A 16,719-nucleotide genomic window follows, 5' to 3' on the forward strand; every position below is an offset into this window, starting at 1 on the left:
TGTTTCGGCTGTGCAGATGTTTGCTATGATGTGCTTGAATAAAACTTTTGAGTTGTATCTGATAGTTAGTCTTTCATTTTAATATTGATGTTGCTTAAAATGTAACCGTCATAATGACTGACGGCGGCGGTTTTAGGTAGGAGTATAACCGCGATGGTTCTAGTGTTAAGAGAAGCAGGTCTACACTTGCCAGAATGCATTGCGATGTGAGTTAAAAAGCCTGAACTGTCCCAAACTGTCCCTAAAAAAAGCTATTGTCCCAGAGTAAGCAACGGCAATGTACAAATAACAAAACAAATTATTACTGCAGATGTGTCTAAAATGTGTTTTATGTTCATTATCACTCTAGATATTTAAATTAAAACTTACTGCAATATATCCAACTTGAGCTGTAGTCCACAAAGTGCTTTTTTTACATTGTACACGTCAGCCAGCAGCCGATGTGTGGAGACAATGTTTTTTGCATTCTGATGAGAGTAATTCTCGCTGAGAAATGACAGCCCATACATATGCCCTTTATTAAGCCAGTCTTTGTCATGCCGATACTTTGCACTCCACCTTTGGCCTAAAGACAAAGAGATAATAACACGTCCTTGCTTTTACTATACCTGAATCATAATATAAAATACATCATTATGTATCGTCACATAAAAAGAATATATTTATATACAGAAATATGATGAGAGACATACTGACAGACGAGCCAATTTGTTTATAATCCAGCTGCTCACCTGGTGGGTCCCTGCAGACATAACAGATGTACTGCTCTGGAATGCTGTCTTCCAACAATCCCATACACACACTGTGCTGCCAGCACATACATTCTTCACACTGTAACACAGAATACATTATTATTATTATTATTATTTATTTCTTAGCAGACGCCCTTATCCAGGGCGACTTACAATTGTTACAAGATATCACATTATTTTTACATACAATTACCCATTTATACAGTTGGGTTTTCACTGGAGCAATCTAGGTAAAGTACCTTGCTCAAGGGTACAGCAGCAGTGTCCCCCACAAGGGATTGAACCCACGACCCTCCGGTCAGCAGTCCAGAGCCCTAACCACTACTCCACACTGCTGCCTAATACATTCAAACATTAGCTTTAGGTGAGTTGTAATTTACTATTTTCAGTCTTCAGCATTTAGATATGTCTAACTACTTACATATATTACTTCTAAATAATACTTTTTTTTTCCGACCCAAGTTCAATCCACTGCCTCAAAGCTAACCTACCTACTGCCTATATATGCCAGCTTGTCTAATAGTGAAGAAAAAAGGAATTTGAGTAACCTACAGATCAAAAAGCTAAAAATGACATTGTCTTATTTTTTTGTCTGCTGTCTCTTACCTTTTATGATGTTTGCAATCACGCTGAGTATGTCTAAGTGATGTTTCTCAAATTATGAGTCGCATCTACCAGTATGACTACCAGTAGCGTCTCCAGAAATACAGGAGCAACACCAACAACTAGAAGCCCAGCTGGCGTCAGTCTGTTATAAAGCTCTAAATGATTTATTTTAATTGCATACCTGAATCATAAACCCATTTTCCTCATCCATTTCACAGATGCAGCGCACAATTTCATTGGCTGCATCATCTTCATCTTGAGAATCCTCAAGATTAAAGGAATCGAAATCCTGGTTATACTCATCCCCACTTAGCAGTAAGCTCTCAGTCGAGGAGTCTTCCAAGAAATCAATGTCAGAGAGGTCTGGAGAAGGAGATAGTTAAAATGCCTTAGCATTCCCCAATGAGAGGTGGAAAAAAAAAAAAAAAAAAAACTTTTATAAATTTTTAAAAAGAAGGTTCTAAAGGGTACCCAAAAATAACAAATCTCTATCAACAGTTCATATAAGTACCTTTCTATTTGACTTTTTCCATCTACAATAATCAGATTAATGCCGCCGCAAATAATTTTGTTAGCTGCAGCTATAGACTAGCAGTGTTCAGAAGGGAACGACCCGATGTCATATCCTGTGCGCTTATGAGAGCCCCAATGCATAGAAGCTTAATGTTGTTTTAATGCTTTTATATTGTAAATTGGACGAGCAGGTGTTTTAAATTGTGTCAGAAGTTTTCAGCCACATGTTTTCTATTGAAATTATTCTATATGCACTATAACTACAGGTACCCTTAACTTGTAGCCTGTTTCCTGTAAAATGTTGTTAGCAAGAACTAGAGAAAATATTAGCAGGAACACGCGTATCTGGATCACAGACTGACAAGCATGTTTCAAGAAAGGAATAGCACAATGGGATACATCAAAAATCAGCTTCATCACCCAATGCAAAGCTTGTTAAAATGCCTTTCCAAGTTGAAAAAACATTTTTAAAAACACTAATAAAAATCAAACCAAAAATTGGGAGTTGTTTATTTCTACAACACAGCAGAATTCTGTATGTATTTTTAAACAAAAAAGAATAAACAAGCTATTAGCTGTCATGATCAAAACCAGGCTTTAATGGGGATAACGTTTCTTGTGACGTGGGTGATGCTTGTAACATGCATGCAGAGTTTGCTGAAAGATATTAAAAGCTGGGGTCATTATTGGAATGTACTTACTCTCCCCAGTGAGGTCCACAGACAGAATGGCTCGAGGGTACTGGAAGGAGGTGTGTTTGGAGGAGGAGGTATTGCGCTGAGCCAAGGTGTTACCAGAAGAACGAGTGACTGGAGAGGTGCACCTTTCCAAAAAGGCCAGCGAGATATCTTCAAAATCTGAATAATCTAAACAGAACCACAATACAATGATTAGCTAGATTAGGAGGTTGAACACAATGCACAAGATTGTAACAAAAAATTACAAGAAATCAATTTTCTACAGTAGCATCTTGGAATTGGTGTCCTTTTTACAGAACACTCTGGGGAACATTATAAAGTACTTCAGAAACCACACAAACTTTTCCTTTTTTTTTCAACACAATATTTATTTATTTATTTATTTATTTAAACGTTAAGTATTTTTGTATTATGATTTCTGCTTAAGAGATACATGTATAAAAACATGTTATTCGTGGACCCGAGGGACCTTACAATACTTCCTGAAAGTTTTGTTGAAAAATATTGATGTTTGGGTAAATTACAAGACATTGTTTCACCTGAGTGATTGCAATGACATAATACATATTTATTCTCAGGGTCTTTATAAGCAATAATGGACACTACTCTCGATTATTTTCTCAAAATAAATATTTATAAATACAATAGTTATTCAAGATTTCCATTACATGAGATGGATGTTAAAACTTTCTTAGCTGTAAACAAGTTTGTGTCATGTTTTGTTTCTGCATGCTTTCTGAAAACATCTTCCCCATTTAAATATGAAATGCCTCAGTGATGTCACACGAAAATAAAAACGCAAGCAGGCAGCAAAATTCAATCCCTCCCCAATCCAATGATTAACAAGCTGTACTACAAAGTATGGAGGCCTAGTAACTCAAAGAAATTAAGTGCGTTTTTATCTTGTTTACACCATCACAGGCCCAGAAAGACACTTCAGTATGATCGTGTTTACCCTGATCACAGGCCCAGAGTGACACTTCAGTATGATTGTGTTTACCCTGATCACAGGCCCAGAATGACACTTCAGTATGATCGTGTTTACCCTGATCACAGGCCCAGAATGACACTTCAGTATGATCGTGTTTACCCTGATCACAGGCCCAGAATGACACTTCAGTATGATCGTGTTTACCCTGATCACAGGCCCAGAATGACACTTCAGTATGCTCGTGTTTACCCTGATCACAGGCCCAGAATGACACTTCAGTATGATCGTGTTTACCCCGATCACAGGCCCAGAATGACACTTCAGTATGATCGTGTTTACCCTGATCACAGGCCCAGAATGACACTTCAGTATGATCGTGTTTACCCTGATCACAGGCCCAGAATGACACTTCAGTATGATCGTGTTTACCCCGATCACAGGCCCAGAATGACACTTCAGTATGATCGTGTTTACACCATCACAGGCCCAGAATGACACTTCAGTATGATCGTGTTTACCCTGATCACAGGCCCAGAATGAAACTTCAGTATGATCGTGTTTACCCTGATCACAAGCTGTCACAAAGACGGCCAGAGTGGGTGGCGTCAGACCAGAAGCAGGAAGAAACGACAGAGAGATGTGGTTTGGTATAAGCCGGGCGCGTGATCGCGCTCGGCATTTAATAAACAGAACAGAAAATAAAAGGTTTGAAACAACAAAAACACAGGACACGGCACTATACGCCAAAATAAAGAGACAAACAAAACGTACTACACTTAACAAACGGTGCACGGAGACAAACAAACACGGTGAGTACAAACACTTATATTTACGATCTCTTTCACTTTACTTTCCTACTTCTCCTCACCCGTTCTCCACTCTCCGAACACCCAACCCCGACTGAATGAAAATGTGCATCTATATATACTGTTGTGCTGGGATTCAATTACTAATTAATTCTTCACTTGAATCCCAGCACGTGAATTAATTCTGTGCAACCCCGTGCTCGCATATTATATTTTAAATGCACGTGCGTGATGTGCAATCCCGTGCCTAAATACAAATATACAATTTAAACACACGTGAAACACAGACCTGCTTATATCCCGTGTACCAATCTATACACCAACATTAACATACGCACGCATACATACAACATAGAACACACAAATGCACACAGGGGCGGGGCACTTTGCCACACAGGCCCAGAATGACACTTCAGTATGATCGTGTTTACACCATCACAGGCCCAGAATGACACTTCAGTATGATTGTGTTTACACCATCACAGGCCCAGAATGACACTTCAGTATGATCGTGTTTACCCTGATCACAGGCCCAGAATGACACTTCAGTATGATTGTGTTTACACCATCACAGGCCCAGAATGACACTTCAGTATGATCGTGTTTACCCCGATCACAGGCCCAGAATGAGACTTCAGTATGATAGTGTTTACACCCACGGTCCTTAAAGGGTTTTAAAATGCACTTACTGTGCTGCTTTGACTTCTTTTTCTTCTTTTTCTTCTTTTTCTGTTTAACTTTGAAAGGGTCCTTTTCCTTTTTCTCTTTCCGTTCCTTGTCTTTCTTTTTACCTTAGAAATACAGTTCAAAATAGTTTACTCAAAGCCTGTGCTTTGCATGAGATAGTCATTTTCTTCTGCCTTAGTAGGTTGTGCCAATGTATGAATGATTATCAGAAAAATTATCCATACATAAACAGCAAACCCCAGCATGACAAAAAATGTAAATACAGCATTTTCCTACCTATTGATTGACTTTTTTCTTCAAGTTTTATTTTCTTTTCACTTCTTAATATTCCTTTGGTAGAAAAGAGTTTAACAGAATGTTAAAAATAGACAGACAGAAAATGACTATATAACAACAATAATAACGATAATAATAATTATGGTAGGGTAGCATTGCAGTCAAGGCTGTCTAGAAGCAGCAACAGCAGACACAGAGGCGGAGGACTGCAGTTCAAGCGCTTTTATTAAATAACAAATCAAGTGTTAAACAATAAAACAAACAAATCCAAACTCAAACAGCACCCAAGCAAAGCCATCATGGTGCAGGACAGAGAGCACAGCCTGCTGCTCTCAGTCCTTTCTCTGAACTAAATAGTCAGGTGCCAGTCTTCAAAAAATAGCACCCAAGCAAAGCCACCACGGTGCAGGACAGAGCACAGCCTGCTGCTCTCAGTCCTTTCTCTAAACTAAATATTCAGATGGCAATCAATTAACCAATTTGGGAATGGTTGTTTTTGTGGGGGATGGGATTTTAACCCCATCCCTGTCAAAACGTATATTCAAAATATACAAAACTATTTACAAAAACACACACGAGTGCCGAGCCTCGGCAAAGAAGAAGAAACAGAAACAGTTCTTATAATCAAACGATGATTGTAAACAAAGCAAACACCAATACATGTATCTAAGCATTACGAAAACCTTTTAGCTAACACACAATAACATGAAGATACCCCCTTAGAAATGAATAAAGTGGAATGTTTACCAGGTTCGGCATGCTTGTCCTTTTCAATGACTCTCTTCAGTATTTTTTCATGAAGACTCTCAAAGCCCTTCTCGCAGGGCGGCACTGCAAACTGAGCGTCTGTCCCATCAGAGCTCAACGAGGCAGAGGGGCGCTTCTTCTTACTGCACTTTGAGGGTTTCAGACCAGTACTTAAAGGTGACTCCAATTGTAAGGCATGGACGTGAGATGATAGGGCTATCAACAAACGAAAAGACATCATTATCAAGGAGAATGTGTACCCGAATGCTGTTTGTAGTGTTTTTAATGCTGGATGAAAACTGGGTGATCCTGAGACGCAGTCCTAGTGTAAAAAAAAAACTACTTGCTGTTAAGTCTTCTGTTCTAACCTCCAGTAAGAATTAATTTAATTAATCGATAAATCAATCAGTCACAACTGAACTTGCATATTGACTTTCATGGACTCTATAAGCCTCACACCATCACACAGTATTTCACAAGCAATTAACACCTGCTATCCACTACAAAGAAAAACACAAAAAAATGGTAGGATTTCAATTTGGATCAGAGAACACTAACAGTGCAGCTTTCAATAATGTATAATCAGAAGGCCCTAGAACCAAACCATTACATACATACCTAAAGAAAAATATATTTAAAACTAAGATCAACTGATGCATGCAATGATATTAATTAGGGGTGAGACCGAATAGTCGAACATTCGACTATTCGATAACGATGGCACCTATCGACAAGTGAATCCAACATTCGAAAGCTAAAAAAAAAAAAAAAATGTATATATTGATTTTATTTTAAAGGCTGTACTGCTGATTGGCTCTCTATGTAGCGGTAATGAAGATTGACTGGAGGGTGGGATTTGTTATTTCTTGTCTGTGATTGGCTAAACTAGAACGTACCTCGGCTAACGATGGCTTACTCACAGAAAAGTTTAGCATGGAAATACTCTGACAAAGTAAATGAAAACACTGTTAAGTGTAAAATATGTGCAGTGCAATTAAACTACCACAAATCTACAACTGGTATGTTAACCCACCTAAAAGACAAACACCGTTCTGTGACGCTAGCAACGACAGAAAAGAAAAGAGGACCGCAACAAACCGCCATTGCATCCTTTGCGGTGAGGCCTCGTCAGTGTGACAACGTCGTACGTGCTGAAAAACATCAGCCCTTATTTATTGCTAATATGGTGTCAAAGGACATGCTTCCCATACGTTTTGTTGAAGGTGAGGGATTTCGGGAGTTGATGAAATTTGTGGAACCTGAATACACAATCCATGCACGAAAAATCCTGCACTAAAACAATTACCACTCGACTCGAAAAAAATGCATGCCGATTCAGCAGCGTCTGTCCGCAGAAATTTGTCAAAGGCTGAGTAGGTGGTGATTAGCGTGGACTGCACCGAATACCGAGTCATACGTCATAATAACCTGTCATTTCATCGAGGATTGGGAAATGAAAAACGTAGTTCTACAGACTCGCGCCACGCCAGAGAGGCATACAGCAGAGAATCTCGCAAATGTGTTAAACACCGCTGTAGACCATTCGGGTTTAACTAGGGGGGGAAATCACTGCCTGTGTTCACGACAATGCCAGCAACATCATCTTCGGAGTTTGTTGAATGGGGCTCGAATTTGTGCTTTGCACACACTTTGCACACACTTTGCAGCTCGCCTTCAACGATGGCTTTAAACTTGGTGCTATACATAATGTAGTCGGTGCGGCCAGCCGTCTTGTGTCGCATTTTCATCACAGTGCAATAGCTACTGAGGCTCTGAAGTTGAAACAAAAACAAACAACTCTGCCTGAGCACCGTCTGCTGCAGTATTGCCGGACCTGATGGACATGCTGATTTTTTTAAACAAGAATAAGTGAACATGATGATAATAATGGACATTGCTAGCCTAACTATTCCTAAAGTTTTAGTTAGGATTTTTTTTTGCTTCCATGGAAGGCTAGTGCGTTAATGCCACTCAGGCCTTTTTGTTCATTCATTTATTTATTAATATTATTAAGCTAGCTACATACATAGCAAGCTGTTGCCTATACAGGCTATTTATTTTTTATTCACTGGAACTCGAACGCACAGGTATGTTTCCGATCTGATTTAACGTAGACCGGTAGTCTGCTTGTTGTGTGTGGTTTGAAAACGTAGGAAAAGTAAATCGTTTAGTTAAGTGGATTGTATAAATTAGCTAGCTAGATAGTCTAATGCATTTTGTATTTCGCTGTTATGACCGGAAAACATTATTGCCACAAGGATGCTAATGTTAAGGCGTTTGCCTCGCAGCTCACATTGCTAAACTATTATTGAATGAAAATTAAATTAATAATTGAATAAAAATTATACTTTTTTTTTTTTTAATTGTCACAACCTTTATAGTTCATTTGAAATTGTAATTAACGGAAAAGCTTGTGACAATATCGGTAAAAAAATAACACTTGCTTGCAAAATACGAGAGTCTCACACGAGAGTTGACGGTATGTTATGTTATTGCTGCTGTTATGGCATTTCTGTATGTTTCCTAATAGGAAGGTATTTTTTACATAGCCTAATGTTTATTTAACAAAGTTAGCTAAGTATTTTAAAATAAAGTTCAGAATTTATTGCAATTGCAATAATTGTCACTTTGCATTATTTCGCATTTAATGTACGTCTCATTTTGAATGGGAGGCGGGGGGGGGGGGGGGGGGCGACTATTCGATTAGTCGACCTCAACAGCTGTGGAATTATCGATAGTCAAAATATTTGTCGTGCACATCCCTAATATTAATGCTAATTAGCAAGCTTAGGCAAAATTGGCTGGAGGCAGAGAAAACAATCAATCAATGGAATATAGAATTATTTGTACATACAAGCGGAGGTTGACACAGTGCGCCGTCTCTTTGCATCGTGACTTTCTGGGGCAGTGGACTCAGGGACAGAGGCAGAGGCTGCTCGAGTGCGCACTGCTCGCTCTGGAGAGACAGTCTCAGACTCCGTCTCCTTGTCCATGCTGTGGTAATACTTCAGATGGTAATCCAGCAGCTTGGCCTTCCGGAAGGCTTTGGAGCAGCCAGGAATCTTACACTTCAACTTATTGTGGTCTAAATCTATCAGGGCTTCCTTAGGGGATGATGGATCCTCAGGCTTTTTGGTGTTAATTACTAAACACAAAAAAATAAAAAAATAAAAATAAGCAACTCAATCCCATTTAAAGGGTATAAATGCAGTACTGCCATCATACTGCTGCTTTGAAACATGGAGTATTATATGTGAAACGCAGCATTTTCCAAAAACTGCACATAACACACAAACACAGGGCACGTCATATACGCAGTCAGACAGGAGACTGGTTAAAATTGCCTAAAGAACTCCACATCAGTTTTTTGTTTTTCAATAGAAGTGTCTCATTAAATTTCCATTAATATTCACAAAGAATAGCTCCAGCAACTACAAGCATGTTTTAGCATACTGTGTCTATATAAAATTGCAGGGACAAATGCAGGTGCAAAGCATGTTCTGCTCATATAAGCAAAGAAAACTGTTAGGGGGGGGGGGGGCGGGTTTTCAGGCAATGTTTTGACACCTACACATTACACGAAGAGTCAGAAACCAACCTTTGGTCATGTTACAGTAAAATAAAATAAAAATACATTTTAATTCAGAGACTTTGCTCAGTAAATACCAATAAAGTAAAAAGTATGTGTAAATTTCAGAAGAACAATAAAAGTACTTTTCCAGGAAGAAGATTAAATAAATTAATTTGAAAATTACATACTGGGTTCCCTTGCATGTTTGTTTGGTTTCAGCGGCTTGGGAACACCTTTTAAAGCAGCAGCTAGATAAAGAAAAAGAAAATTGAAACATTATTTTAATTCACCATTACAAATTCAGAAATACCACCAGAATTAACACAGTGGATAGCAAGATATTCATACCAGTACCTGGTCTTTGTGTATCCATTCTGTAGGATTAAATAAGCTTAACCCTTTAAGGACCAGGATCGTGTTAACATGAACATACTGAAGTGGGCTTCTAGGACCACGACTGTCTCGTGTTTTAATATATGTTTTTACAACATTTATAAAATATCAAGAAATTAGTGGATATAAGCATACACTATTTCATAAACTAAATGTATCATGCATTTTTTTTCCTTATTACTGATAATAATGGAATGAATAACTTATTTTATTTATAAATATTTATTTTGAGAAAATAAAATCGAGAGTAGTGTCCATTATTGCTTACATTGTAAGGTCCCTCTTTTCACAAAATAACACGTTTTTCTACATGCAGAATAAGCAGAATACATAATAAAAAATACTTCACTTTATATATAAAAAAAAAACAAAAAAAAAAAAACATTGTGTTGAAAAAATTTGTATGGATTCTGAATTACTTTATAATGTTCCCCAGAGTGTTCTGAAAAAAGGACACCATTTCCAAGATGCAACTGTAAAAAATAGATTTTTAGTGAATTTTTATAGGAAGAGAGTCAACTACAGCCAAAAAACATCTGGTCTTTGGGGAGCATCCCACTGAAAAATGCTTGGTCCTGAAAGGGTTAATTTATATTAGACTAGAATAACCAGCAATTGTAAACTACATTTATTTTTTGCAGTAATGTTTTAATAGGATAGGAGTTACTACTTTAAAATAATTACTATCAATCAATTACCAACTTTTATATTTAGGCTGTGCTGCAACATGGTTACAATAGCACTTTTTTTGAAGTACAATTTTTTTTGTTATTAAATTTCTTGTCACTGCAAATCCAACTTCACCTTACCTGTTGTGGGGGAAGCTGTTTTTTCATCAGCTGGCATTTTCAAAGGAGGGGATTCTTCCTTCTCAGTTTCAGGGGGCTGGAGGGATGGTAGAGGCGGTGCTGGTGGTGGGGGTGTTGCAGCAACTGACGCACTTTTACTAAGGTCTAGGGGTAGTTCAGGCTTCTCCGGAGCAATAGAGGTGGTATCTAAAACTGAAAAAGAAGCATCTACATGTATGGTCAGCTCTAAGGCTGATATGACAATAATAACAATACATCTAATACAGTATTGATATGTACTCACAACCCTGTCAATGCTGGGATGTACATGTGTTTACTTTATGTTGGCTGCTAGTCGTGTTGATTTGCAAAAGCTCACACACAAACTTACCCTCAGGTACAGGAAGGTCCTGTTGAGACTGTGGTTTCTGGGTAAGTATTTTTCCATCACTGGCTGAAGGAAGGGAGTGCACTGGTTCACAGAAGGGATCAGGTATAAAAGTGGCCAGACGCTGGGATCGCCTTCGTCGTTGGCTTTGTTCCGAGGGTCTGGGAGGGCTGGCAGGGGTAGGTAGAGGAAGCGCTACCGGAAACAGAAAAAATCATAATGATTTCGTTCACTTTCTTTTTATATGCATGTAAATGACCTGCAGATAAAGGCATTCTTCACATACCCATCTGTGGGGTCTCTGTAGGGCTAGGGCTGGGGGTGGGGGTAGGAGTGGGGGCAGATGCAGACTCAGCTACGGGAGTTGACTCTTCCTCTTGTGACACAGTACAGGATGACTTTGACTGCTTATGGCTGCCTGTAGACTCTCCCGAATCATGCTTCAGACGTCTGTTTCGAGACTTCACTGGGGCAGGAGGTGTGGCAGAAGGTAAAACATGTTTCTGAATTGGTGGAGAGGAGGTGGCTTCTGTGTCAGTTTTTTCTTGATCTTCTGTGCTTGCTGAAGGTTCCTGATGAATTTTAAAAGGTTTTCAACAGGTGCAAATTACAGGAAAAGAAAAAGCTAAATCTGCTAAAGCAGACAACTTTTTCTTGTATTTTTAATTCATATGTAATATAAAAAAACACTGTATTAAATCTTCATTTTCTGTACAATATAATAACATATTTCTGATGCTACCTTGTTGCATTGTGCAATATAAGTATATTCTATGCCAGCCTTTCTCAAATGTGCAACTCCTCGCTTAAATCAACCTTTCAACTCAATCGGTGCCGCTATCCAGCTTTCTTTCAGTGGAATTGTGCGGTTTGCATTCTGTTCTTGTTAGCTGCTATTGGCCGTCATTAACGTCAGTATAATCACTGATTGGCCAAGCTTTTATTCTGTTCAGATTTCATTTTGGCATACATCACAAATCTCCGCCCATTTAGTAGTGCAATGTGAAAACAACAGTATAGAATAATATTATTTTCTTTACAAATAACTCTTAGGCCACCAAAACATTTGGTTTGAGAACCACTGCTCTACACTGTTTGAATTGAAAAGGAAAACAATATTCATGTTTAAGAAAAAAGCGCAATAGACTGTTTAAACACATTGCATAATTTAAAAATGCATACCTTTTCAGATATCTGGGGAACTTCACTTTCTTCTTTGTTCTCGTGTTCATCTTCATTAACAACTTTTGAAACTAGCAGACCTGGAGGAAAATGGGGAGCCAATAGGGACAGAATTAATCTCGGTTAACCACATCCACATTTAAAAAACTCCTAGCTGACTTGGTTCAAGCTATTAGACCACTTAATTAAATACAGAATTTCACAGGCAGATTTCATAATGGTATACAAACAGTATATATTGCAATAACTACTACATTCAAATTAGTTTGTATATTCAAATACAGTGCCTATAATAAGTATTCACCCCCCTTGGAAGTTTTCACAGTCTGTTGTGTTACAACCTGAAATCTTGATGCATTTAAAAGGGATTTTTTTTTCCTTTGATTTACACAACCTACTCAACACTTTCAATGTGTGAAAAAATGGGGGGGGGGGGGTAAAAAAAACAAATCAATTACAAATAAAAACCTGAAAAGTCTTCATTAGATAAGTATTCACCCCTTTGATACTCCTAAATAAGCTCAGGTGCAACCAATTGCCTTCAGAATTCACACAATAATTTAAATGGAGTCCATCTGTGTGCAACAAAAGTGCTTCACTTGATTAAATACACCTGTCTCTGTAAGGTCCCACAGTTGGGTAGTGCATTCAAAGCAAAGATACTACCATGAAGACCAAGGAGCTTTCAAAACAACTCCGAGATAAAGTTGTGGAAAGGCACAGATCAGGGGAGGGGTATAAAAAGATTTCAAAGGCACTGAATATCCCTTGGAGCACAGTCAAGTCGATCATTAAGAAGTGGAAGGTATACAACACCACCCAGAATCTGCTTAGAGCAGGCCGTCCTCCCAAACTGAGCAGCCGGGTAAGAAGGGCATTGGTCAGAGAAGCCAGCAAGAGGCCAATGACAACTCTGAAAAACCTACAGCGTTCTATGGCTGAGATGGAAGAAACTGTCTATGCGTCAACAATACCTCAGGTATTCCACAAATCTGGCCTGTATGGAAGAGTGGCAAGAAGGAAGCCATTTCTGAAAAAAGCCCATGTAAAATCCTGCTTGGAATTTGCAAAAAGGCATGTGGGAGACTAAAAAGATGTGGCAAAAGATTCTGTGGTCCGATGAAACAAAAATGTAACTATTTGGCCTAAATGCAAAGCGTTATGTCTGGCGCAAACCCAACACAGCACAGCACCCAGGTAACACCATCCCTACTGTGAAGCATGGTGGTAGCAGCATCATGCTATGGGGATGCTTTCCATCGGCAGGGACTGGGAAGCTTGTCAGAGTAGAGGTCAAAATGGATGGAGCTAAATATAGGCAAATCCTTGAGGAAAACCTGCTTCAGTCTGCAAAAGACCTAAGACTGGGACAGAGATTCACCTTTCAGCAGGACAATGACCCCAAGCACACAGCCAAAGCGACACTGGAGTGGCTTAAAAACAAGAAAGTGAATGTCCTTGAGTGGCCCAGTCAAAGCCCGGACTTGAATCCGATTGAGAATCTGTGGCAAGACTTGAAGATTGCTGTCCACCAACGATCCCCATCCAACTTGACAGAGCTTGAACAATTTTGCCAAGAAGAATGGACAAATACTGCATGATCCAGATGTGCAAACCTGGTAGAGACTTACCCCAAAAGACTCACAGCTGTTATTGCTGCCACAGGTGGTTCTACCAAGTATTGACTCAGGGGGTGAATACTTATCTAACCAAGACATTTCAGTTTTTTATTTTTCATTAACTGTTGTTTCATAATAAAAATTATCTTGCCTCTTCAAAGTATTGAGTAGGCTGTGTAAATCAAAGGAAAAAAAATCCCATTAAATGCATCAAGATTTCAGGTTATAACACAACAAATTGTGAAAACGTCCAAGGGGGGTGAATACTTACTATAGGCACTGTACTAGTAGAAACCAAAGTTGATGTTGCATTTGACGCTGTCCAATGAGCGTCAAAAGCAAGATCAAGTGGCATTACTATAACCAGGCAGAAATCAAATTGAAAAATACCAAAAGAACACACGTTACCTGTGATTTTGTTAAGACGAGCTCTCTTTGCTTGGAATGAGCTGCCCTGGCTGCTTTTCTTCCTCTTTCCTTTTACTGGTTCAGGTTGTTCTGCGGCTTGCTTAGGTTCTGCCTCTATTGAAGCATCCATTTTATCTAAACACAAAATATATGTATATAGTACAGGGGTGTGCAATTCATATCGCCCAACAACCGGGACAACAAGATTTGTGTGAGGGACAACAAGTATTATTGTTATACTTTGCCCATTGGAAAAGTACTTTTTTCTTCTTTTGCCACAACGTTCTGTTGCTAGAAAAACTCCTGCAGATTTCTAGGCAGTCATGTAAGGTCCTGACAAATCTAAACTGCAGAAGTCTCGCAGGTATAAATGAAAAAAAATAAAATAAAAACGCAACTCTAAACCTCAAAGCAAAAATATATATACAGAGTACACAAATATACATATCCTTTTAATTCACAAACCCTCAGTCACACACAGTAACAAACATATTTAAATTAATGCAACAATCCTATTACATTGCCTTTTACGGTAGGACCTCAGTAAAGTTTTACCACCAGCTCTAAGAAGAATATTTAACATAATACAATTACAAAGACATATAATCTACTTTAAATGTAACAGATTAGCAATTTTTTAAAAAAGCTACTTAAATTGGGTGGGTACCTGGCAACAGGTTTGTAAAGCTGTAGACTGACTTAATTATTTTGAATACAACTTTGCACTGTGAGATTTTTAAGAAGGGCAAGTAGATTTTTCTAGCATTTTGTCCCATGGACGAGAAGTTTTTTTCAAAAATTGAAAACATTCTGCATTGTGCTGTATGTAAGTGGAAGTTCATTCCAAATTTGCAGAATTAGGTTATCTTTGCGCTCCAGTTTCTTCAACTCTGTCCGTTTGTGCAGTTTTGCACACTGCTGAGCAAGGCTTTACAGATTTTAATTTAGAGTGCGAAACTTTTTCTTTGGAAGTCTCCAACTTCCAGCTCCAGATCTCCGATTGAGATGCCCGGAATCACCGTCAAGTCCAGTGCTTCAACACAAGTTTCATGGGGATGAATCATAAACTTGAACAAAGTGCTGTGTCTGCGGAAGTCCACAAAACGAGATTTACACGACATTAGCAGATCAGGTGTAAAAGCCACAAGCTGCTGCAGATCTAGATTGTTGCTAGGATCCTCTGCCATGTATGAATCTCAGAACATTTGTAACATCTCAAAGTGAGTCAGTCTGCCGCCAGTCTCGATATCTCTGATGAACAGATTCAATTTGGATTCAAATGCAAAAACTGCCTGCTGTAGAGACAGGACTGTGTTTCCTTGTCCTTGAGGTTTAACATTAAGTTGATTTAAATGACCTGTAATGTCAACAAGATAATACAAGCTTCCTGGTGAGTAATACAGTGAAAGCTTAAAAAGACAAAAGAGCAACAAATCCCTTGTGTTTCCCCATCATGCTGGGTGCACCGTCAGAATACACTGAAACAAGCTTCGCTAACTGGATCTGCTTCTGGCTAACAAAATCCAGCACAGTTTTAAGTCTGTCTTCGCCTCTTGTTTGATTTTTCATTGGCAGAAGTGCAAGCATTTCTTCTCATACTAAGTTGCCACATACAGTATATATCGCCCGAGAAAACATGCAACATCACAGACATCAATTGACCCATCCAAAGCAAATGAAAAATATGTAGCAGAACTTATATTTTCTATTTGGTGCTTGTCAACCTGTTCCGCCATCTATCTGCAGATAAAGGCATATCTTGTATGTGCTGCAAGATTGTGTCTTTGTTGGGGAATTCTTCAAACAGCTCTTTGGCTATATTAAGCATACAGCTCTTGACATACTCGCCATCAGTGAAATGCGGCACTTGCTGAATTAAAATTTCCACCTTTATTCGACCATGCCAGAAGTTTACTTTGCCCCGCTTTCATTTTTTTTTTTTTTTTTTGAGTGTTAACGGGCTATGCGTGTCCTGTTTTCAGTGTACTACAAAACCGGACAACAAGTTTCAAAACCGGACTATCCGGTCTAAAACCGGACAGTTGGCAACCCTACGTACATGAGTCCATTCCGACTGAAAAGAACGGTATTCCTCACCCGACCTATTTCTTTTTGCCATTTTTTAAATGAAACTAAAGAGCTCTACACTACACTTTAAAACTGAAAAAATGCAGTAAAAGTGAGGTTACAGATTGTGACTCATGTGCATTGCTTGTTGACAGATCTCTTGACCAATCAAAATACGATGAAACAGACTCCAGGAATACAAGCACCAATAACAGCAGCGGGTAGGTGGATGTAAAAAATAAATAAATAAATAAATAAAGCGAGCTATCGCATCCTGAGTTGGTCAT

The 16,719-nt window shown here is 38.7% G+C and overlaps 1 protein-coding gene across 10 annotated transcripts in view; it reads right to left on the minus strand.

Annotated features, from left to right (window-relative positions):
- LOC117394738 (PHD finger protein 20-like protein 1) overlaps positions 1-16,719 on the minus strand; it is a 32,393-nt gene that overhangs the window by 5,503 nt on the left and 10,171 nt on the right. For 9 of the 10 annotated variants that reach the window (XR_009311335.1, XM_059010493.1, XM_059010504.1 and 6 more), the window contains 14 exons: positions 14,366-14,500; positions 12,339-12,418; positions 11,443-11,728; positions 11,160-11,351; positions 10,790-10,981; positions 9,776-9,835; positions 8,871-9,161; positions 6,017-6,232; positions 5,270-5,323; positions 4,996-5,097; positions 2,573-2,737; positions 1,540-1,721; positions 732-831; positions 370-565 (listed from right to left, as the gene is read on the minus strand). Coding sequence is in view for 9 of the 10 variants with exons in the window: in XM_059010493.1 (XP_058866476.1) it covers positions 370-565; positions 732-831; positions 1,540-1,721; positions 2,573-2,737; positions 4,996-5,097; positions 5,270-5,323; positions 6,017-6,232; positions 8,871-9,161; positions 9,776-9,835; positions 10,790-10,981; positions 11,160-11,351; positions 11,443-11,728; positions 12,339-12,418; positions 14,366-14,500 (2,251 nt within the window). In the remaining variant the exon portion in view is untranslated. The remainder of the gene's footprint in view (positions 1-369; positions 566-731; positions 832-1,539; positions 1,722-2,572; positions 2,738-4,995; positions 5,098-5,269; positions 5,324-6,016; positions 6,233-8,870; positions 9,162-9,775; positions 9,836-10,789; positions 10,982-11,159; positions 11,352-11,442; positions 11,729-12,338; positions 12,419-14,365; positions 14,501-16,719) is intronic. The other variant, XM_059010528.1, reaches the window with a different exon arrangement.

This window comes from Acipenser ruthenus, chromosome 3 (assembly GCF_902713425.1).
Source record: "Acipenser ruthenus chromosome 3, fAciRut3.2 maternal haplotype, whole genome shotgun sequence".
Classification (NCBI taxonomy): domain Eukaryota; kingdom Metazoa; phylum Chordata; class Actinopteri; order Acipenseriformes; family Acipenseridae; genus Acipenser; species Acipenser ruthenus.